Source organism: Lynx canadensis, chromosome E1 (genome assembly GCF_007474595.2).
Source record: "Lynx canadensis isolate LIC74 chromosome E1, mLynCan4.pri.v2, whole genome shotgun sequence".
Taxonomy (NCBI): Eukaryota; Metazoa; Chordata; class Mammalia; order Carnivora; family Felidae; genus Lynx; species Lynx canadensis.
This window is the reverse complement of record NC_044316.2, coordinates 38,254,307-38,279,272: the sequence shown is the minus strand read 5'-3', so window position 1 is coordinate 38,279,272 and position 24,966 is coordinate 38,254,307. Positions and strand designations below refer to the sequence as shown.

General features: G+C 38.4%; 1 protein-coding gene across 2 annotated transcripts in view; it reads left to right on the top strand.

Moving 5' to 3' along the window:
• The window catches only part of IKZF3 (IKAROS family zinc finger 3), an 89,269-nt gene that overhangs the window by 22,943 nt on the left and 41,360 nt on the right, over positions 1–24,966 (top strand). Inside the window, exons 2-3 of one of the 2 annotated variants that reach the window (XM_030294678.1) lie at positions 545–598; positions 3,042–3,140. In XM_030294678.1, the coding sequence (XP_030150538.1) occupies positions 545–598; positions 3,042–3,140 (153 nt within the window). Of the gene's footprint in view, positions 1–544; positions 599–3,038; positions 3,141–24,966 lie in introns of both variants that reach the window. The other variant, XM_030294677.1, reaches the window with a different exon arrangement.

Here is a 24,966-nt window from a genome sequence, read left to right as displayed (position 1 = left end):
ATTGTATATAGGAAAGCAATAATACAAATATCACTGACTTCTCATCAGAAACAATAGAGCCTAGAAGGTAGTAGAATGTCATCTTTAAAGTGCTGGAAGAAAACTGTCAACCCAGAATTCTGTATCAAGTAAAAATATCCTTTAAAATTGAAGGCAAAATAAAGATATTTCCAAATAAATGAAAACTAGGAAAAGTTGTCACTCACATATTTGCATTACTAGAAATGCTAAGAGAAGCTCTTTTGACTGAAGAGAGATAATACCAGATGGGAACTCAAGTCTTCAGGAAAAAAAAGAAAAGTACTAGAAATGTTAAGTATAAAGTTCTAATTTTTTCCTCTTAATCTCTTTAAAATACAATTGCTGTGTAAATAATTCCTTTTATTCTCCTTGAGGTGCTTTTTAGGGAGGGTAGAGGAAAAGAACAGTCCTGCTCTGAAGGGGAAATCTGCTAAAGCTTCCAAAATAGTATCCTTATTAAATTTAGAAACCTCAAATCTGAAAAAAATTAAGTAGCTAATATTTATAATCCTTTTCTTTTCAGATATAAAACCAAATGTGGAACTGAAAAGCACTCAGGAACAGCCTGTGCCCACAGGTAACATCAGGTCTTTCCTTTCTAGAAATATACCTTTACTGAAATTACCAAAGAAAGATGAATATTCTGATTATAGTAAAAATGCTATAGAAATGTGTTGGGAAAAAACATAGTTGTCTCTTTCTGATACAAAAATAACTCATCCATTTACATTATATAAATTATTTGGCATCATAGGGCCAAACCTAATGTTGATCACTGTTTGTTTGTTTTTTCCTTTTAATTATTTTTAACTGACTAGTTTAAATAAAAGCAGTTTTTGTTGACCAATGTAGTAGCTTATGTTTCATCAGCTTGTGATTTTCACTGTAGATAGTGGTCAGCAAACTTTTTTTGTGAATGGCAAGATAGTAAGTATTTTAGACTTTGTGGGCAATACAGGATCTCTGTCACATATTCCTCTTTATGTTTTTTGCAACATTTTAAAAGTGTAAAAACCATTCCTACTTCCTGGGCCCATATAAAAACAAGCCATTGCTTGTGGCTCTCAGGCCATAGTTTGCTGACTCCTGCTCCAGAATAAACTAGAGACATTTAAAATAATCTATTTCCTAAAAATAACTTCCATGTTTCCTAGATTGATTAACCCACTTTGTTTGGATCATAATTTGTGCTACATTACAAAATTAACCACTGGAGTACCTTTTTGTTATTATCAATTATAACCTTATATTTTAATTGAACCAGGACCTCATGTTAGTTGTTCAGGTGTGCACTTTATGTTAGTCATTTTAAGCTTGAGAAAAGTGAACTACTATTTAGAACAGTGTCTTATTGTTCATAGAGTACATGTTACAATATGCAGAAGTTAGGAGTTTAATGTGTTTATAAATCAAAACATGAGTCCATTATAACCATATTTTCAGCATCTGTTAGTCATGGATTTTATGAAATATGTTTCTATTTTACTCCTGTATTCCAGCACAAGTCCTGCTCCATCTGTTTGGTCACAGGTGAGCTGGAAGGAATACCACTGCAGAGTTTCTTTTTTTTTTTTTTTTTTTTTTTTTTTTTTTTTTTTTTAATATGAAGTTTATTGACAAATTGGTTTCCATACAACACCCAGTGCTCATCCCAAAAGGTGCCCTCCTCAATACCCATCACCCACCCGCCCCTCCCTCCCACCCCCCATCAACCCTCAGTTTGTTCTCAGTTTTTAACAGTCTCTTATGCTTTGGCTCTCTCCCACTCTAACGTCCTTTTTTTTTTTTTTTTTTTTTTTTTTCCTTCCCCTCCCCCATGGGTTCCTGTTAAGTTTCTAGTCACTTCTCCTATTTCACCTAGCGTAAATGCCACAGGATTCAGTTTCTTTGACTATTTGTTGTAGGTAGTAGGTACTCAATAAATATTTTATAAACATTAGAAAGGAGTTTGATAGAGGGACACCTGGGTCTCTCAGTCAGTTAAGCGTCCAATTTTGGCTTAGGTCATGATCTCACGGTTCGTAGATTCAAGCCCCATGTCGAGCTCTGTGCTGATGGCTCGGAGCCTGGAGCCTGCTTTGGATTCTGAGTCTCCCTCTCTCTCTGCCCCTCCACTGCTCGTGCTCTGTCTCTCTTTCTCTCAAAATAATAAATTAACGTTAAAAAAAAGAAAAGAGTTTGAAAGTGAATAAGTTTTTAGTTTATTTCTTTTGTTAATATCTTTTTAAGCTACTATGCTTGTACATGAAATAATACGCCACGTTGTTCCTTTTTTCTAATGTCTAATAATATCAGTATTTATTGTACAAAAGTATATTTCTGTTAAACTTGATTTTTAACAAGTTTGCTGTTTGTTTAAGCATGCTTTTATTATGTCTGCTCCCTTTCACTTGTGAACTCACATAATACTTTGTATTTCCCTTACTCTCTTGTCTGAGTCTACATTATACTTATGATCTTGTCTTAATCTATATTTGCCAATTATAAGCTCCTTGAGGACAGGAATTATTACTTATTCATATCTATAGCCTTTTCAGCATTTAGTAAATGTTCAAAGAAATAAAGGAACTTGAGGGCCAATATGTTTTCCACAGAATCACATTTATAATGTGAACAGAAAAGGAAAATAGGATTTGATATACAGTTGCTTATGGGTTTCCTCTTAGGAAAGCATCTTCCCAAATCAGATTATGCCAGTATTTTTGAGCTCAGTATTTCTCATCACTACACAAATACTTCTTGGTCATAAATAACAATAGCATCCTACTGAATATTGTGAGACATACCAAAAGAGAGAGAATTTCTGTCAGGAAGGAACATGAATACATTTTAACTCAGGTGCACCCTGGGCATATTTCTAAACCTCAAGAGTTATCACATATATTCCACTTGGTGTATATATGAAAGAATTCTGTCTATCATTGAGATCTTGTGCTGAAATGGGAGTCTACTTAATACATGTTTATAAAAACCCTTTAAAATTTGACTGAATAGTTAAAATTCTTTTTATCTCCTAGAAGGTCCAGTGATTTTGAATGACTACGATTTAACCAAACCTCATGAAACAGAAAATGCAGACAGTGTGGAAGGCCCAACCAATGAAGATGAAGATATAGGAGGTGAGCCATTGAGTATGGACTAAAACTGGTTATAGATATGGTTGAGGCTAAATATGTGGAAGAAATCAGAAACTTGCATTTGTGGGTTGAGTTGAAAGTAATTAAGTTTTGTTCATTTTACGAATATTAATATTTAATAATTTGCTAAAAGGTATCAGCAAACTTTGAGAATTTAAGGTGCTTATTCAGTATTCAAGTTGTACTAACTTCATTTCTAAAATGTTTATTTGACTCTTTTCTGTTGTAAAAATAATACATGTTCATTATAGAAATTGTGGGGTATTTCCCAACACCAACAACCAATTCTCCAATTCTTCAGAGAATAACTGGGTGTCCCACAATTCCATTAAATTCTCATACTAACTCCTGGAATTAGCAAAGAACCCACATGTTAAAGGCTCAGTCCCACAAGACTGTCCTCACTTTAGACACCAGTTGAAACTACCAGGTCTCCATGTTACCTACATTTCTGTCCAGCTTGGCTACAAATGCAGGGTTTTCCACACCCACCCTCCTCAGGTTTGATAAGTTGCTAGAATGACTCAGAGAATTTAGGAAAGTGCTTTACTATTACTAGTTTATCATAACGGATACAATTCAAGAACAGCCAAATGGAAGAAATGCATAAGGCAAAGTATGTTTAAGACTTTTTATAGAGCTCAATCTTCAGAACCTACCCAGTGCCCCCCTATCACTTTGTCTTTCTGGTGATGAACCCATCCTGACTAGGGCCCTTACCCTAACTCACCTCATTAGCAGAAACTTAGGTGTGATTGAAAAGAGATTATTATAAATAACAAAAGATACTCCTATCACTCAGGAAGATTCCAAGGTTTGGGAGGACTCTTGTGCCAGGAACCTGGGACAAAGACCAAATATATTTTTGTATTTTACCATAGGCTACCCACTGGTCTTTGAGCACAAATCTCTTGTAACAAAGGATCATAGGGGCGCCTGGGTGGCTTAGTCCATTAAGCTTCCAACTTCGGCTCAGGTCATGATCTCGTGGTTTGTGAGTTTGAGCCCCACACCGGGCTCTGTGCTGACAGCTCAGAGCCTGGTGCTTGCTTCAGATTCTGTGTCTCCCTCTCTCTCTGCCCCTCGCCTGCTCACTCTCAAAAATAAATAAAACACTAAAAATTTTTTTACAAAAGGATCGTAAAAGTCAAGATACTGGCACATTACTACAGTCACATTCAGTCATTAATAATTATTCTGGTCCATCATCGTATCATTTGAAAATGTCTCCCAGGGTGAGGTCACTCAGGTTTACAGCCTTCCATTTGATTTTGTCAGATTCCAAAAACAGGAGTGGTCTCAGCAATGTATGGCTTCACCTTTTCAGCATCTGGTATAATTGAACTGAGAGACAATATTTACAAGTTTCTTGTTCTGAGCCTCTCTTGACATTTTAATATAATACTGGATTTCCTTCATTACATAATCCATTGATTGATTTCTTTACCCTCAGCTACTATTCCTTCTTCTCTTCATCTACCTGAACTTTTCCACTTTTGGAAGAAACATGAGGTTTAGCTGCTGTGCTGGTCTAGATTGCAGGCAACAATACTAGTATAGCAAGTGCCTCCCCCTCAATCCACTCCTGTTCATATAGGGTAGAGTTACTTAGGTACAGAACTAGCAGGCTATTTTTGCCACTAGCAGCATAGCTGCAGTCACTGTTAACCTCAGTTTTGCCAAATGGAGTGAAGGCACAACCTACCCTATCAGGCCTTTAGGAATTCTGACATAAAGGTTTAAAACTGTAGCTACTTGGAACGTGTGGGTGGCCCAGTTGGTTAAGCGTCCAACTTCGGCTCAGGTCATGATCTCACAGTTCATGAGTTTGAGCCCTGCATCAGGCAATGTGCTGATAGCTCAGAGCCTGGAGCCTGCTTCGGATTCTGTATCTCCGTCTCTCTCTCTCTGCCCCTCCCCTGCTCACTCTCTCTCAAAAATAAATAAACGTTAAAAATTAAATAAACAACAAACCTGTAGCTACAGTTTCTTGCTTAGGAATCATCTCTGTTTCTGTCATTTGTTGCAGCGCTGGTCCTATGACTACTGCATCAGGTAGGAAAGAGAAAGCTGAGGTGATGTGGGGAAGAAAAAAAAGTATGGTCATGAAACCAGTGTCCTCTCCTCTTAGGAAGAATTATAGTCATACCAATATTTCCCCCCCCCCCCGTGGAAAAAATTGCACAGTCACACTAGCATCCTCTTCCATCTCTCTTCCCCAGATTCACCAGAAAAACGGGAATCTATCAAAGGGACATTCCCTTAACCCTGCTCATGTTAAGTGTGAGCACACATTCTTGAAGACATGTAAACCAGCCAGCCCTTCATGTCTACACGTTCCCGTTTCAAACAACCAGTGTTTCAGTTGCCTGTTCCAATTCTCTATGAAACTATTCTTCTGAGGACAATATCTCTCTGCCCATCATTTGACATTATGGACTGTAAAGTGTGTTCTTGTCCCAAAGAAATGTGATTTGGTGGCCCAAATTGGTGCAGTATCTTCTGATCTGGGTTGTGGGGTTTTTTTATTTGTTTGTTTTTTGGGTTTTTTTTGGTTTTGTTTTGTTTTTTATTTATTTATTTTTTTTAATTTTTTTTTTTCAACGTTTATTTATTTTTGGGACAGAGAGAGACAGAGCATGAACGGGGGAGGGGCAGAGAGAGAGGGAGACACAGAATCGGAAACAGGCTCCAGGCTCTGAGCCATCAGCCCAGAGCCTGACGCGGGGCTCGAACTCACGGACCGCGAGATCGTGACCTGGCTGAAGTCGGACGCTTAACCGACTGCGCCACCCAGGCGCCCCTGTTTTGTTTTTTAGTACCCTGACCATTTGCATCTACAACCAGGTAAGCAATACACAGTCCAGAGTCAGTGTCTATTCTGTCAAAAACCATTTGTAAGCCCCCTGGGGCTACTGGCATTGGTTCAGTGTAATCCACTTGCCAGCTATGTATAGGGCCTTACCTCTGAGGAATCTTCCCCATAGCCATCGGAAGCCTCTGTCTCTCTTGTTGGCAGATAGAACAGTTATTGTTGGCATTTTGAGCCTCAGAGAGTGCGAAAGGAATATGTCCAGATTCAGCCTTCTGTATTTCTGTGGTCCCCAAATGTCTATACCTTTCATGGACACCATTTGGCCACTTCAAGTAAGTGCACTGTGATATCCACTTGGTTCCAATCCCCTTCCAAACCTGGAAGGGGATTCTTCTGATGGGCATTGACATGTCCTACTTTAATGCACTCCTCAGATTCCTGTAGTGATTTCCATACGGTCATGCCCTATATGGGCATCGCTTTAAAAGACCAGTTTTCAAGGCACCTGGCTGGCTCAGTCAGTAGAGCATATGACTCTTGATCTCAGGGTTGTGAGTTAGAGCCCCACACTGGGTGTAGAGATTACTTAAATAAATAATCCTTATAAATAAAAATAAATAAATAAATAAATAAATAAATAAATAAATAAATAAATAACCAGTTTTCCTTCTGCCTATCCATATGGCCTGGCCACTGGCCATCACTCATGAATCAGGTAAAAACCAAAATGTGGAGGCTTTTGTCATTGTTAAAATTCTTCCATCACTGCTAGGAAAACAGCATGTAATTCATCCCACTGAACTGATGTTTTTACATCTTCAATCAGAGTGGTGGTCTTCCAAACAGGATGTTGTTCATTTACCTTGGAACAGCTATCCAGCAGCTCTTTGCTGGTCAGTCAGTAGCTGTTTATCAGGCACTTCTAAGCAATGATAGAATCTGGCAGCCTCATACAGTTCCAAAGTCAGTCCTAGGAGAGAAGAGGCTCACTGCTTGTCAGTACCTCCTGCTTGCATTCCTCAGGTAGCATAATCCTGTATAAACCATTTCCATTTTATTGTGGAACTGTCTTGGGTATTGCCCTCCCAGAAGCATTAGAGCATTTCTGTGACATCACCTAAGATATCATGGGTATGCCAGATGTTAAGATTGTTTTTTTCTGCAGTCATAGGGCAGTTTCAATTGCCTCTACTAATTGCCTCTAAAATGGAATTCTTGATTCCACCATCCCAACAGTCATCGCTGGGAAACACTTGCAGACTTTTGCCATAAAGCCCAGTCTATGCTCCATATGGACCCATCTTCTGTCCCCACCAGCGCTGCAGCTTCTCTTCTACACTGTGGACTTGGGCAAGCTTATCCATCCCCATTTAGAATGTCCAATTAATAGGACAGATTTACATGACTTCTGTCTTATGGAAACAATTCCCCAGTCAGACACAATGTCCATGCCCATAATACATTCAGGTGAAAGAGATGCAGCCACTTCAAACATACCAGCTTTCCTCCAGACTTTCACATTAGTCTTTCAACCCTTCCATTCTTAACTGTAGCCTCCATCAGGACTTTATGAACAGGTTTTAGTTTTATAAAATGAAGTAAGGGAGATGTTCCCCAGTCAGACATAATATCCATTCCCATAACACTTTCAGGTAAAAGAGACACAATTTCTTTAAATACAGCCTATTTCTGGGGTGCCTCGGTGGCTCAGTCAGTTAAGCATCTGATTCTTGATTTTGGCTCAGGTCATGATCTCACAGTTCGTGAGACAGAGCCCTACATGGGTCTGCACTGAGGTCTGTGCTAATAGCCAGAGCCTGCTTGGGACTCTCTTTCCCTTCTCTCTCTGCCGTTGCCCCCCTTGCATGCCCTTGCTGTCTCTCAAAATAAATAAATAAACTTTTGGGGTGCCTGGATGGCTCAGTCGGTTAAGTGTCCGACTTTGGCTCAGGTCATGATCTCACAGTTTGTGAGTTCGATCCCCACGTTGGGCTCTGTGCTGACAGCTCAGAGCCTGGAGCCTGCTTCAGATTGTGTCTCCCTCTCTGCCCCTAAACTGCTTGCTCACTCACTCTTTCTCTCTCTCTCTCTCTCTCAAAAGTAAATAAAATACTTTTTAAAATTAAAAATAAATAAATAAACTTAAAAATAATAAGCAGTCCAATTTCCACCAAGCCTCCCCTTTAATCCTATCAACCCTTACATTTTTATATTCTCTCAAATTGAAGGCCCCTATAAGGCTTCACATAACAAGCCACAGTGAATGAGGCTTCCATGTCAGGGAGTCCCAGAAACTTTTCTTCTTCACCCTCCTAACCATTTTACCCCTTCACATGCTGAAGACTTTAGGTCCCTAGTTAGAGGTTGAGCCTATCCCTTTTGTCATGACAAAGATTAATCTGTCCGACTATTGCCCTAGCTGATTTCAGATCAGATTTCTGTTTGTAATCTTTGCCTTCTGGCTTTGTAAGTTCCTGTACACTGAAGAGAAGAGTGGACTTGTTTGGGGCCCTTTAAGGGAGGCGGTCCCTTTGGTCTACCCAACCTTGCACACTGCTGTCTTAAGACCTTAAGACCTTTGTTTCAACCCCATCAATATGTTTCCTTTATCCTGTTTCTTAATAACAATCTGAAGATTTTCACCCTGCTGAGATGAGTCCTTTGACTCTCCCCTTTATTTTTCTTCTTTGCTTTGGACTTACCAATGTTTGCTTTATTCTTCTTATTTCTTAATAACCATTTACAATTTTCCACCTTGCTGGGACAAGTCCCTTGACTCTCCTTTCTGCCTTTTCTCATTTTCTTGTTAATTAACCTAATGTTTTTATTAGCATCTGTAAAACCCAAGAGGGGAAGCTAAGGCAGCAGATTCACTCAGGTTTCTTGGACTGTTACTTGATTTTGCAGCAGGAAGGTTACATGGGGTGCCTGTGCAAAAAGGCAGAAAACTGTGTTTTCTTAGATTCTGTATTTGTCTCTTTGGCATCCATTCACCACAGGACCAGTTTTATTAACTGTATTGTCTTATATTCTGTATTTTGGATGCTTTGACATTTGGGGTCCTTACAGACCTGAGGAAAGGCTGCTTTTCCCGGGGATAGCCAATTCTTACAGATAGCAGAGGGGTTAGCCAGGATCATGCTTTTCATATACAAATCAACCAATCTGGAGTCTGTATGTCTCGCCCATCTTCTTACCTAACTCTCATACACCAAGTTAATATTTCCTCTGCCCAAAATCATCTTACAATGAAGTATATCAGATAACTAGAGACCATTCCATGCCCCAAAGTCTTCCAGAATTATTCAAACCAGCCAATCCTAAACTATTTACTCTGCCTACCTTGCCTTTTCTCAGAAACTCCAATAAAAACGCTAGCCTAGGATTTCCTTCACTGCTCTTTTCTGCCTCCTGACTGGCACTGGTGCTTTCCCCTGTGACCCTGTGTGGCATGTGGCAGTACCCTTCTATGAATCCTGTGAGTATAATAAACTTCTTCCTTCAAATCTTTGTTCTCATCTCCTCTTATAGCTCTACCAGCTTCACCATACCATATCCAATATGCATGTTCTTAGAATACCCCTTTAAACCACAGCATATACCATGACCAGGGTAACAGGCACATTCCATGAATGAATATGTCTGTTATCATAAAGCCAATCCTATATGGCTTACATACAAAGTATATCAGCTGTTACACTTCGGTGTTCCACTCAACATTTATAAATGGAGGCAGATAGTCCTCTTCTCAGGGTAAACAGACCCTACAGTGGTTTTATCTAGTCCACCAGACTGCTGTGTGTCTGGATCATGTATAGCCATCTGTGATTATTCTATAGTGAGTTGTGGGTTGGGTATCAACTCAAACATGTTCTTCTTCTCTGTAGAATTCAAAACCAAATATACTTGCTCTAAATTAGTCACTCTTACTGTCCATTTTAGTAATGGCTCTTCAAGAAGCTGATGATACTGATTTACAAAATGAGATGCCTTCACACTATACCCCCTGATTTCAATAGTTTCTCGGTTTTTCCCTCCCTCAATGTGAACTCTCTTTTTGGTGACCGGAGGTCTTAGAGGTCCTCTCTGTTATTACCTCAACATTTTACCTTTTGGGGGAGGTTTTAGCCTAATATCTGAAGCTTAAACCAGCCAAAGTCTGAGCTTGGTCGAACATTAAGGTTTGAGCCAAAACTCTCTTTTCATTTCATTTTCATTTTCATAGTAACCAATTTCACCGTTTTCCGATTGGTTTGCATTTCTTTATGAATCCAGTGAACCACTCCCCAGGAATTGGATCCATTTCTGAAAACCCTTGGTAATTTTACCTTTAGTAACTGATTGTGACATAGCTCCTTAACCATAACATGAGTCACCACATGGCCAGGACTCAGAAGTCCCTAATTTCTTGCTCTTTCTTCCTTTTTCTTCCCAAACCACATGTTTCCACGAACCAGACTGTTCTAGCAAATCCCACTCCTGACACCAATTCTGGGATTTTTTTTTTTTTTTTTCTTTTCCAACACCAACAACCAATTCTTCAGACTCCAATTGGGCATCTAAAAATTCAATTCAATTATCATACTAACTCCTGGAGCATAGAACCCACAGGTTAAAGGCTCAGTCCCACAGAACCCACAGGTTAAGAGCTCAGTCCCACAAGACTGCCCTCACTTTAGATACCAGTTGGAACTACCAGGTCTCCATGTTACCTGCACTTCTGTCCAGCTTGGCTACAAATGAAGGATTTTCCGTACCCACCCCCCTCAGGTTTGATAAGTTGCTAGAATGACTCAAAGAATTTAGGAGAAATTTTTACTTAATGTTTCTAGTTTAGTATAAAGGTCCAACTCAGGAACAGCCAAATGGAAGAGATGCATAGAGAAAGGTATGGACTGGTGGGGCATAGAGCATCCATGCCCTCTCTGGGCACACCACCCGCCCATCATCTTGATGTGTTTACCAACCCAGAAACTCTCTGAATCTCATTATTCAAGAGTACTTATAGAGCTCAATCTCCAGTCCCTACTCCCCTTCCCAGAGCTTGGTGGTTGTGACTGAAACCCTTAACCCTTAAGCACTTGGTCTTCCTGGTGACTATCCCATCCTGAGGCTAACTAAGGGCCCCATCCTAAGTTCATTAGTATAAACTCAGGTATGATTGAAAGGAGGTTGTTATGAATAACAAAAGACACTCCTGTCACATAGGAAATTCCAAGGGTTTTAGGAACTCTGTCAGGAACTGGGGACAAAGACTAAATATATTTTTATATTTTACCACAGTTTGGAAAGTTCATAGAAAGAAAAAAGAAAAAATCACCTCTATCCTTGCCACCCAAGTATAGTCTGTATCAGCAGTATGGAAAACTTCTAGGCTTTTTGTGAATTTGGAACACTATATTTATATTAACATTGCACACATTTTATGCTAATATTTATGTTGATAAATCCGATCACTATTCCTTTATGAATGTCACTCAGATCTCATCTTAGATGTCATTTCTTCAGAGAGATTTTCCCTAACAACCCAGTGACTGTTCTTTTTTATCCGGTCACTATTTTAACACACTACCCTATTTTAATTCTCTGCATGGCACTTACCATGGATAATTTTGGAGTTTTATTTATTTCTTTATCCTTCTACCTTTTATGAGCCAGGATCTTGGGCTGTCTTTTTCACTGCTAGATATTTGTAGCACCTAGAATAGTACTTGGCTCATAGTAGGGTGTACAATAAATATTTGTCAAATAAGTAACTAAATGAGTACATTAGGTTAATTATACATGTGTATCTATGTGTTTCATAAAGGAAGAAAAGAAAAAAAAAGAATGTTTGAGATCTTTTCCTTTTGTCTTAGATTCTTAAGGGACCAAGAAATACAATTCTGTGTCTAAAACTTCTGAGATTCAAATCACAGCTTCAACTAACATTCCAGCTCTGCCTAGTTGTACATTAATTTGTACCAGTTCTTAACCACAGAGACTGAAAAAATGCTGCCTGGCACAGGATGTGGTCATTTGTGCTGAGGAAAGGCATACAATGTTCTATCAGTTTTATGCAACCTCTTGAAGATGCCATCCATGGAGTCACACTCAGAATGAGGCAAACAATAACTGTGCCTTTGGCTTGCATTTTTCTGAATTAGTGTTTCTGAGTTCTGGTAGGTGATGCCATTTAAGTTTATGTTTGAACTTTTGGTCAGGAAATTTATAATTTATGTTAGAATTTGCTCTGGATTCAGAAATAGCTTGTGAGTTTTATGTTTTCAGGTGATCAGAAAAAAAAAAAAACCCAACAGGTTAAACACTCAAACATAAACAAAACACCAAAGAATTTCATTCAACAATAGGAATTTAAAACAAATATTGTAAAAACTCATGTGATACAGCACTTCTCTGGGAATCCATACAATAGGTTCCAGTCCTCTGCATTTTGACCCTGCTCCAGACATGCTTCCAAGGAGAAAAGAGAGAGATTCAGTCTCTGTGGTCCACTCAATCAATTTGGGTCATCTTCAACTGCTGTAGCTTCTGGTCCCATTTCTATCGCCTTACCTCCAATTCGATGTCAGTGATGATTGGGATATTGGTGTATTTTTCTCAGTTGTTAGGGGTCTGGGAGTGTCATAATGGTTCTTGGTAGAGACTAGAAGATATAATCAATCATTCTAAATGGTTTGGGAAAGAGAGAAGAAATGGCTGTTTCCTCTAAGCCTGATTTAAAAAGAAAAGAACAGGGGCACCTGGGTGGCTCAGTTGGTTAGGCATCTGACTTGGGCTCAAGTCATGACCTCACAGTTTGTGAGCCTGAGCCCCACGTCAGGCTCTGTGTTGACATCTCAGAGCCTGGAGCCTGCTTCAGATTCTGTGTCTCCTCTCTCTGCCCCTCACCAACTTGTGCTCTGTCTCTCTATGTCTCTCAAAGAATAAGTAAATGTAAAGAAAAAAAAAAGAAATGAACACGCTAACTTTAGCATTATTTTATTATTTCATTATTAAACTCCAAACTGATTATTGTACTGTTAATGCTAGCACTTAATCTGAATCATATACCTTTGGAAAAGGATGTTACAAGGTCTCTGCTTTTTAAAAAGATAAAATATGATCAGTACATACAAATTATACATGCTAAATTGAAAAATAATAGAACTGAAAAGTAGCATTGCCTGATAAAAGATATGCCTATTGCGTAATAAGGTACTTCTGTCATATGTAGCATAGAGATGCTTTAAGACTAGTTAGGATTATACTTTTAAAGGTAGTTAGAATTAATTTTTTAAAGAAAATTTAGCTATAATGTAATAATGATTATAAACAAATTTAAAAGCATACTTTAGAGGATCCAATTTTATTTAAGTCTATTGGAAGCATTTTTTCTAATGTTTTTTAAAAAGTTTTAGAACTAAGATCTGTCTTGGAATATTTTAAATTCAGAATAAATGTAATCATGTCTGATTTATATGTTAAAGAAAGTGAAATGTCATGTGCATCTAAGTTTCCAGCTCTTAGAAAATTGTTTTATACCAAAGAGACTCATAAATATGGAGAACAAACTGAGGGTTGCTGGAGGGGTTGTGGGAGGGGGGATGGGCTAAATGGGTAAGGGGCATTAAGGAATCTACTGAAATCATTGCTTCACTATATGCTAACTAATTTGTATGTAAATTTTAAAAAATAAAAAATAAAGTTAAATCAAAAAAGAAAAAGAAAATTGTTTTATAGAAGATTAGAATGCTAACTTTATTTTTCTCTTATGGAATGACAGACTAAATTTTTTAGGGGGAAAGAGTGTTTACCAATTGGAATTATTGTGTGAGAAACAAAATAAAATATTTGGAAAAAAACTTTTAAAAGATAGTAACATTTAACATAAATTCACTTGTTTCCTACCCTCCAGATATTTTGATAATTTTTAGTTTTTGTTTTGTTTTTTAAGTAATCTCTATGCCCAGCGTGGGGCTTGAACTCACAATCCAGAGATGATATATATATATATATATATATATATTTTTTTTTTACTATATATTCCTAGGAGCCTAGTGCAGGAGTTAACAATTTTTTTCTGTAAAGGGCCAGATAGTAAATATCTTGGGCTTTGTGGCCAAATGATCTCTGTTGCAAACTTCTCATCTCTGCTGTTGTAGTGTAAAGCAGCTATAGAACATACATAAATGATGTGCATGGCTGCATACTAGTAACTTTATTTACAAACACAGGCTGTGAGACAGATTTGGCCTGCAGACCATAGCTTACTGACTCATGGCCTAATGTATACATTTATCGTATGATGAGTTAAGAAAGCTTTTGTTCCTTGAAAGGAACAATGTTCATGTAAATATTTCAAAAGGACATTAATGGGGAGTCTAACACTATTATTTTCTAAATTAGAAAAATATAGGAGCATCTGGATGGCTCAGTCAGTTAAGCATCCACTCTTGATCTCAGCTCAGGTCATGGTCTCATGGTTGGTGAGTTCCAACCCTGTGTTGGGCTCTTTGTGTGCAAGTGGTGCGCTCTCTCCTCCGAATAAATAAATAAACTTTTTTTTAAAAAAAAGAAAAGAGGGGAGGCACTGGGGTGGCTCAGTTGGTTAAGTGTCTGACTTTGGCTCAGGTCATGATCTCAGGATTCATGAGTTCATCATCGGGCTCTGTGCTGACAGCTTAGAGTCTGGAGCCCACTTCAGATTCTGTGTCTCCCTCTCTCTTTGCCCCTCCCCCACTCACACTCTGTTGCTCTTTGTCTCAAAAATAAATAAACATTAAAAAATTAAAATTAGGGGCGCCTGGGTGGCGCAGTCGGTTAGGCGTCCGACTTCAGTCAGGTCACGATCTCGCGGTCCGCGAGTTCGAGTCCCGCGTCGGGCTCTGGGCTGATGGCTCAGAGCCTGGAGCCTGTTTCCGATTCTGTGTTTCCCTCTCTCTCTGCCCCTCCCCCGTTCATGCTCTGTCTCTCTCTGTCCCAAAAATGAATAAACGTTGAAAAAAAAAATTTAAAAAAAAAATTAAAATTAAAATTAACAACTACATGGATGGAACTACAGGGTATTATGCTCAGCGAAATTAGCCAGTCAAAGAAAGACAAATATCATATGACTTCACTCAGAAGAATTTAAGATACCAAACAGATGAACATAAGGGAAGGAAAGCAAAAATACTATTAAAAGAAGGAGGGGGACAAAACATAAGAGACTCTTAAATAAAGAGAACAAACTGAGGGTTGCTGGAGGGGTTGGGGGGGATGGGCTAAATGGGTAAGGGACATTAGGGAGGATACTTGTTTGGATGAGCACTGGGTATTATACTTAGGGGATAAATCACTGGAATCTACTGAAATCATTATAGCACTATATGCTAACTAACTTGGATGTAAATTTAAAAATAAATAAGTAAATAAATCAATTTAAATTTTAAAAAAATAAGAAAAAAAGAAAAGAGGGGCACCAGGGTGGCTCAGCTGGTTAAGCGTCTGACTTCAGCTCAGGTCATGATCTCACGGTTTGTGAGTTCAAGCCCTGCGTTGGACTCTGTGCTGACAGCTTGGAGCCTGGAGCCTGCTTTGGATTCTGTGTCTCCCTCTCTCTCTGCCTCTCCCCTACTTGCAAGCTCTCTCTCTCAAAAATAAACATTAAAATATTTTTTTTTAATTTTTAAAAAATTTGAAAAGAGAAAAGAAAAATATATATCACCACTAGCTTTGTTTATCTCACACATATATAGTGATTATGGCTCTGTACATAAATTAATTGGTCACAAATAAAATATGTGGATTAAATGTTGTGTTACCACTTAGTTGGCTCCTCCTTTCTTCTTGAAAATTTAAATCTAATAGACTAATGCACTGGAAATATTTACATCAATTCAAGTTAATTTCCTCCATGAGGCCTCCTTGTACTATCCCAGCTCCCTCAAGTGTAGTCTTAGGGCTGAGTTTTTGGAGTGTGTTTAATTAATACTTGTTTAAGCACCTAATTATACTGTATCTGGAATTGTTTGTGCATGACAAACTTTCACCCAATTCCATTATAAACTTTTTTATTTTTTATTTTTAAAAAAAATTTTTTTTCAACGTTTATTTATTTTTGGGACAGAGAGAGACAGAGCATGAACGGGGGAGGGGCAGAGAGAGAGGGAGACACAGAAACGGAAACAGGCTCCAGGCTCTGAGCCATCAGCCCAGAGTCTGACGCGGGGCTCGAACTCACTGACCGCGAGATCGTGACCTGGCTGAAGTCGGACGCTTAACCGACTGCGCCACCCAGGCGCCCCAATTATAAACTTTTTTAAAAAAAGAGCCCTAATAGCTTACATTTATATCTTTGTAAAAATACCTACCTATGAGGTGATATAATCCAAGTGAATTGAAAAAAAAAGACCTGAAGATGTTCAGAGTTCTTTTTCAAGCCTGGTCATTGACTCCTATGAAGAATTATTATTTCTATTCTTCTCAGTGGTGACCAGACTGATCTTGAGCAGTAGGAAATAACCAAGGATCCCTAAGTCTTTATTTTTGTTTAGCATTTGATGAGTGCAGGGGTATTGTAAACACTTCACTGAATATGAAGGACATTGGAACCTTCCTGTCAGACCTAAGATGTCATTGAGAAACCATAATGTCAAAAGCAGAAGTTAAAGAAATATTTACAACATTTCCAAAAAAAAAAAAAAAAAAAAAGAATATCCCTATTTCTTGTGTTCACTGAGGAACACAATAAAATAAAAGCCTCTGGACATCAGGGCCAGAGATCAGGTGTGGTTCATAGTAGTGTACCCAGGGATATACTAGGTAGAAATGAGGCAGCTGGTGGAATGTCATCACAGCAAGGCCCTGTAAAAAAAAAAAGTAATGCAGTCGAGTACAAAATGACTGAGGTAGAACCTTACAGCTTTTTGTTTCAGTCCTCCTTTTGAAATTGGATCCCCATCTTTGCCATTTCCCACTTTGAATATGGAAGAAAAGATTCTGTCATGAGCAAGTAAGTTTTGAGATTGTGATTTGACATGCATGTGCTGTTGGCTTTACTTTTCCTCTTTGAATAATTAGGAAAAATTATTGTGGCCCCCAATTCTCTACATTTAACACACTACTAGCCCCCAATTTTCAGCAGCCCCTCACAACCACCATCTCTTTCTGCCTACACAAGCAGTTTGTTCTGGAGCTGCAATGGGGCCCAAAATTATACAACACACCTCAGTATCCATCAACACCACTGTTTGTCCTGCCTAAATTGCATATTTACCCTTTGAATCAGCTACCTAGGGCTTCTGTAACAAACTACCACAGACTGGAGGGCTTAAAGCAACAGTAATTTATTCTCTCACACTTCTGGAGGCCTGAAGTCTCACTCAAATCAGGGTGTCAGCACGGCCATGCTCCCTCTGAAGGAACTTCCTTTGCTTCTGTCTAGTTTCTGCCGGCTCTCAGCAACCCTCAGCGTTCCTTGGCTCATGGTAGTGTGACTACAACCTCTGCCTCCTTCACATGGCCTTCCCCCTGTATATGTCTCTGTATGTCTTCTATTCTTATATAGACACCAGTCATTGGATTAAGGGCCCATCCTAATCCAGTGTGACCTCATTTTAACTAATAACATCCACAAAAGTCATTCTTAGATTTCTGGCAAACATGAATTTTGGGGAGATACTTCAATGCACTACATTATTTCTGTCTCTAATCTTCACAACTATCAAATACCCCTTAAATAAAATAGATGAAATAGATTGCTTTTTAATTATTTGTATAGTGGTGATCAATTAGTATTTATTTAATTATTTCTGTAAGATATAAGATTGTACCTGCTTCCATGAGAAAAGTTGAATTTGATAATTTTTGATAGGCCTTAAATTTTCTCTATTGTGATATCTTGTGTGATGCTTAGATGAAATATAAAAAATTTAATTAAAAAGTCTGTTGAGAGGCGCCTGGTGGCTCAGTCAGTTGAGGATCCGACTTCGGCTCAGGTCATGATCTCATGGTCTGAGTTCGAGCCCCGCGTTGGGCTCTGGGCTGACAGCTCAGAGCCTGGAGCTTGCTTGGGATTCTGTGTCTCCCTCTCTCTGCCCCTCCTCCACTCATGCTCTGTCTCTCTCTTTCTGTCAAAAATAAATAAACATTAAAAAAAAATTAAAAAAAAAAAAGAAAGTCTGTTGAAAGGGGCACCTCGGTGGCTCAGTTGGTTGAGTGTCCGACTTCAGCTCAGGTCATGATCCCATGGTTCGGGGGTTCTAGCCCTGCATCAGGCTCTGCACTGACAATGTGGAGTCTGCTTGGGATTCTCTCTTTCTCCCTCCCTCTCTCTCTGCCCCCCTCCTCCAACACTCACTGTCTCTCAGAATAAATAAACTTAAAAAATATATTTAAAAAAAAAAAGTCTGCTGAAAAAAAATTCTTCCCACCTTAGGACCTAAGAAGATACAATGCCTGTCTTCAGTAGCTTTCCATATCAGAGTCTCAGTCTCTTTTGAGGTGTACAACGTTTTTGCGCTCATGAGAAATACAAACTACTTTGATGCTTCTGAAAGGGGGGGAAAAAACCCAAGCCACATTTGTGGTTTATGGATGCTAATTACTGCTACATTTAGATGTGTGAAGGAGGGGTCTATGGCTGGAGCGAGCTGGGAGAGACCAAGTCAGCCTCGCCTAGGTGCTCACTGAGGTTCCAGTGGTACTGCTCAGCACACGCAAATATATGCTTCAAAAGGAAGTGCCGTTTTTATCAAAATATTACATCTCTCAAGCCCAGATCAAGACCTGTCGCTCATGGGATGCAGGGGTTATCTTACAAAATCAGCAGTGCTTTGCTGCAGAAGTTCACTCACAGGGGATTTCTGTAAGCGCTCACAATGGGCAGAGGCTTTACCACTTCTACTGTGTCAAACGGGTAAGTTCTGTTGGTGACAGAACACCTCTCCTTGAATCTTTTTAACAGAAAACATCTCTGGACTTTTTTTTTCCAACCAAGCTGTGTAGCACAGTGAACTAAAAGGAACTTAATAGGAAGATATTTGGCATCTGCAAAAGAGGAATGGACAATTGTGATGGTTGACAGAAAAATGGATCTGCTCACTGTCCTTAGTGGGTCCTCAAAGACTCTTCCCCCCTTCCTTTTGTGTTTCTTTAACTGTGGAGCAGGCATACATGTGCCTCCTTGGAGTGGAAACAAGATGCATGTGAAATAAAATGTAGATTCCAATTCAGTTGGTTATCTGTATTCATGAAACACCCATGTGTGCCTGATAACTAACTCTCATAGGATCTGATCTTGCCAAGCGAGTTCAGCTGCTCAAACTAAATTTGGCACCAGGCATAGTGACCTGGGCCATTGTGTACCCTGGTGCAGTTTGGTAACCACATGAAGGCACCCTGCTGAGGAATAAGTGAGGAATCCCAGTGGTGTGCCAGAGTCAGCTCATAATCTCTTATTAAACTTTCAGGAATTTCGTCAGCCGGTTGACTTCACATTGGTAGCTTGAATTGGGCCATGGTATTTATACCACTGACATCAGCAAGTGCTACAAATAAGCCCTTCCCCCGCTCTGCATTGGTTTTTAAGCACTTACCAGCATACCACTAGACTGAGGACTGAATGAAATCCTGTTCTGGCTCTCCAGGTCATCATTTTTCATAATCTGTCAGAGGGGCCTTTTTTTCTTTTTCTTTTTCCTTGTAATTTGCATGGGGGAAAATAGTGTTGGAGATGAGAAGAGTATGAGACCTTTCCACAACATGGTAGGTAGGATCCACAAATTTTATCTTTACAGTATAGGGATCACATGATTGTAAAGTTAATGGAATAATAGGAGGAACTGTTACAAAAAGCACAAAGCAATGACAGTGAGGTTTAGACTAGACACAACTGACCATACCTTAAACTTAAAATGTCCCAAAAAAATCATGAGTCGGTTACTTCCTTCTGAATCCCATAACAATTTTAGCTTGCTTCTATCAGTGAACGGAGGATGAGTGGACAGCTGGAGGCAATTACCAATCTTGTTATATTAAATTTTATACATACTGCATTGTGGCAGGTCTTACTGTACTTTACTGTCTTCCAAAGAGTTGACAACATGGCAAGGGCAGAGTCTCTTTTTTAGTATTATTCTTCTTTTAGGCCAGAGGTGGGGTATGTAGTAAATACTCAGTATTTACCCATTTTTCTTTCTGCCTTTCCATCCAACCATCCATTTATCCATTCATCCCTGCATTGTTCCAAGTGCTCACTAAATAACTGTCATTCGGTTAAGTAAAGTGAAGAAGAGCATATGAATACAGTTTGGCAATGGGGCTTTTTTAACTGTGTTCTTCAAACTGGGATATGGGAAGACTTTTCAAAGATGACATAGGGGTGGGTAATTTTCAGAGGATCTACTTCAGTATGTTCTCTTTCCTAAATCTGATCTGCTCTACAAAGCTGTTGTAGTTGAGGTTCTTCTTCTGTGTCTCCCCTTTCACATTGATCCTTCTCCACTTTGTAAAAGAAAGACACATCTCTTGCCCATCCCAAATCTTACTCTTTGCCCTAAGGTGTAAATACTTCCAGGATGCCAAATAAGGGGTCATTTAGATAATTTATTTTTTAAGATGATTTTTTAAAAATGTTTATTTATTTTCGAGAGAGAGAGAGAGAGAGAGAGTGGCTGGGGGACAGAGAGAGAGGGGGACAAAGGATCTGAAGCAGGCTCTGCTGTTATAGCAGTGAGCCCAATGTGGAACTTGAACTCACAAACAGTGAGATCATGTCCTGAGCCAAAGTCAGACACTCAACCAACTAAGCCACCCAGGCATTCTGATAATTTCTTTAATCAAACTTTTATAAAATGCATACCCCTCCACCCATATCATTAAAAGATACATTTCCACAAATTTTAGTTTTTATATTTAACAATTATTGATCAAGGTTTGCATTATACCTATTTTGTTTTAATCAATTGTGTGCTAATAATTGTAATAACTCAATCCAGAAGAAATTTTTTAATACTTAGCACTGCATGGTAACAAAAACATTTTTATTTATACATATATTATTGTAGAGACATATGATAGGATGAGCAATATTCAAGCATAAGAGAATGGTACATAAGGATGAAGTTCTATAGGAAAAGTGAAATGGAAATAGAAGTTCAGGGAGAAATTTTCTGATTTTTTTTAAAAGCTTATTTATGAATTTTTAAATTTATGATGGAGTAAATCAAATCACTAATATATGCATTCCATTGGATATATCTGGAAGAGTGTAATAACAGTTTAAACCATTATAATTTACTATAAACAAAATGTGTGCTTGTAAAATGTTTAAATTATGAGGGGTGCCTGGGTGGCTCAGTAGGTTAAGCGTCTGACTCTTGATTTCAGCTCAGGTCATGGTCTCGAGGCCATGAGATTAAGCCCCACATCAGATTGAGTGTGGAGCCTGCCTGAGATTCTCTCTCTCCCTCTCTCTCTGTCCCTCCCACTCTCTCTTGGGCATGCTCCCTTTCTCTCTCTCTCAAAATAAATAAACATCAAATAAATAAGTAAATAAATAGATAGAGATGAAAAATTGTAGATGTCAACTTAATTTCCACTTAATGCCCACTGGGTACAGGGGAGAAATATATAACTTTCAAAATTCTTTTGAATATACTTGAGCAAGTAATTTGAAGGCCAGCCACTATCATATAAATTATATACAGTACACTGTATATAAAGGAGCCTTCAATTTAATCCTGACCCTATTTAAAAGCCTGATACAAAGATTCTCAATCCAAAATCTTAAGGTTTGGGAAACCTCTCATGTGAAATTTTGAGTTTATGGGCATGTGTGCCTTTTATCTGGGTCAAGAGTACAGTTCTCATAGAAGTCCACAACCCAAAAGATTAAAAAGCTCTGACCAAAGTGTATGAGGTCTTAAGCCTTCTTAACTTTGCTGTTTTTGTAATAGTTTCATATGTAATGGTCTATAGAATGGCTCCCAACATAAATAATTTTGAGTCAGCTCTGTATGTATATAAAATAACATATACTAATAAAAAAAATCATGAAATAGGCATAATCCCTCTTGGGGCGCCTGGGTGGCTCAGTCAGTTGAGCGTCTGACGTCCACTCAGGTCCTGATCTCACAGTTCGTGAGTTCAAGCCCCACGTCAGTCTCTGCTGTCAGCATGGAGCCCACTTCAGATCCTCTGCCCTCCTTTGTTTCTGCCCCTCCCCAATTTGCACTATCTCTCTCTCTCTCAAAAATAAACATTAAATTTTTTTTTTAAAGAAATAGGCATAATCCTCCTTTTTGTCACAGACCTGAAACCTATTGTAGGGCAATCTTTTAATTTTATTCCTTGCCAATTCAAAGATCTTTCCCTTTTCTTAATTTTAATAAAGAAAGTTACAGATGTTTCATCCACAGAAAAATGCCAGATGGAAATTTTTTAAACAGTTTTTTAAAAAGAATAGATAGATATCATTTGCCCCTGACAATTCTGTTGTGTGGTATCTAATTTAGCATCTAATACTCAGTGGTCTAGTAATAGGTTGATATAGTTTTCAGGCTTAGAATTAGGAAGATTACATTTGGAAGTGACTGATAGCACAGCAGTTTGAAAGCTTTGGATTTTAAAGTGTCACACACACAGCAGATGAGTGAAGATGTCAGAGCCAAGCCTAAAGGAGGACCCTCGTAATCCAGCCCTTGGTGTATAACCTTCAAACACCAATAAACAAGATTATCTGGATTTAACATGTGACCTTTTTCATTCTGACTGGTAGGTCCAGATGTTTTCTCATTCAGCTGCCTGGTTGAAATCTGCTTTTTAACCGACTGCAATTGGATCTAGATTGGAGGTTGTAGAAATGACAGTCTTGAAAACTCTATTCTGCAGGGGGTGATGCTGTCTAAACAGTAACATATGGAGACTGATGGTTTAATAATTAAAAATAATTTGTGACCTTACCCTTAATAGATTTGTTAATTATGTCAACTGAATAAGTAAAAATGGGATTGTGGTAGATATTTCACTATATTAGTCAGTCTGGTGGCATTAAAAACATTGACAAGATTTGTTAGAACGAGGCTTTCTTGCACCTGTGTCTACAGAAGCAGAAATCCCAGTCATGCCTTTGTTACCCTTTGTTACCCCTCAAGGAAGTTCATGGCAGCCCTAGAGACAATAGGAAAGCCTCTTTATTAGGTTCTTTTAAGGCAGTCTAAGCTTATGGCTATACTTCTCATCCACCCAAACTTGGGCACAACTTACTGTACGTTTATTACCTCTTTTCATTGTTTGGAGCCCAGGACTATTTCTGGAATTTTGTTATGAACTGTTCATTACAATCATCTTGGTTTTCTGGTTCTAGTCCTTTAGGTTGTACTGGTTCTGTCTCTGAGACTATATGGAAAAAATATTTATTTTCTTCTTTTCTTATGGGAGTATTAAACTCTCACATCACTGGGTAAACCCTCAGAGAGCTTCCCCATGGGCTTTTATACCACTGCTGACTTGTAGGTCAGGGATAGTCCTCATTAATTAATTAATAATCATAGCCTAGTAAGGCACACTAAATTATTAACAGAATAGAAAGTAAGACATGAAAGCAAAAAAAGACATAAAAGCACAAAATGTGACAAGGAAGTAATATAATTAGAAAATCTGGATATTTATGGATTTTAGCACAACTTAGCAAAAATCGGTGTTATTTAGGTATTCTCTGAAGTTAATACTAAAATATTATCAATCTGGTTGGTTATAAAATAATTAAGTATGGGAAATGTCTTATGAAGCCAACTCTTACAGTTACTTTAGTTTTCTTTCCTACTGCCAAGTAACAGATGCACCTGGTGTTTTTTTTAACACAATACTTATTAATTTCTTTGAGAAGGGCATGATTAGTTACACAGGAACAAAAGGAGTTAAAAATAGTTTCATGAGGATTTGTCATATGGGATTAATCGTAGGTCAAAAGCTACACTTGTCACAATGCTTCCTGTAATAGTTGGTAAATAAGTAGCTAAACTCTACCTTCTTGAGACAGAATCAGTATCCATGTAGCTAGATATTAGTTGTCGGGTTAGTTTTTTTTTTTTTTTATTCTTATAGAGTTTTTTTAAATAGCTTTTTTAAAAATGTTTATTTATGTTTGAGAGAGAGAGAGAGAAAGTGCAAGCGGGGGAGGGACAAAGAGAGAGGGAGACAGAAAATCCAAAGAAAGCTCTAACCTGTCAGCGCAGAGCCTGACATGGGGCTTGAACTCACGAACCATGAGATCATAACCTGAGCTGAAGTCAGACTCTCAGCAGAATGAGCCACCCAGGTACCCCTAACAGCTTTTAATTTACATACATTTAAGTGTTCAAGTCAATGATTTTTAGTAAATTTACAGAGTTGTGCAACTAGCACCATGTTTTGGAACATTTCTATCATCCTAAAAAAATCCCTGGTACCTGTTTGCAGTGAATCCCCATTCCCAGCCCAAGACAAGTAATAATCTGATTTTTGTCTCTATATAGATTTGCCATTTCTGGACATCTCATATAAAAGAAATAATACAATATGTAGTCTTTTGCTTCTGGCTTCTTTCACTTAGCATAATGTGTTTTTTTTTTTTAATGTTTATTTATTTTGAGAGAGAGAAAGAGAGAGGCAGAAAGAGGGAGAGAGAGAGAGAATCCCAAGCAGACTTCGCGCTGTCAGGGCAGAGCCTGATGCGGGGCTCAACTCACAAACAGTGAGACATTGACCTGAGCCAAATGTGTTTCTTTTTTTTTTTTTTAACTTTATCTGTATTATTGCATGTTTTAGTACTTTGTTTCTTTTTATTTCTGAATAATATTCTATTTTATTGATGAAATACATTTTGTTTATTAATTCACCAATTGGTAGACCTTCTGACTGTTTCCATTTTTTGGCTCATGAATAATCCTGCTATGAATGTTTGTGTGCAAGTCTTTGTGCAGACTTATGTTTTCATTTCTTTTGGGTAGATACCTAGGAGTCAAATTGCTGGGTTGTATGATAAATTTA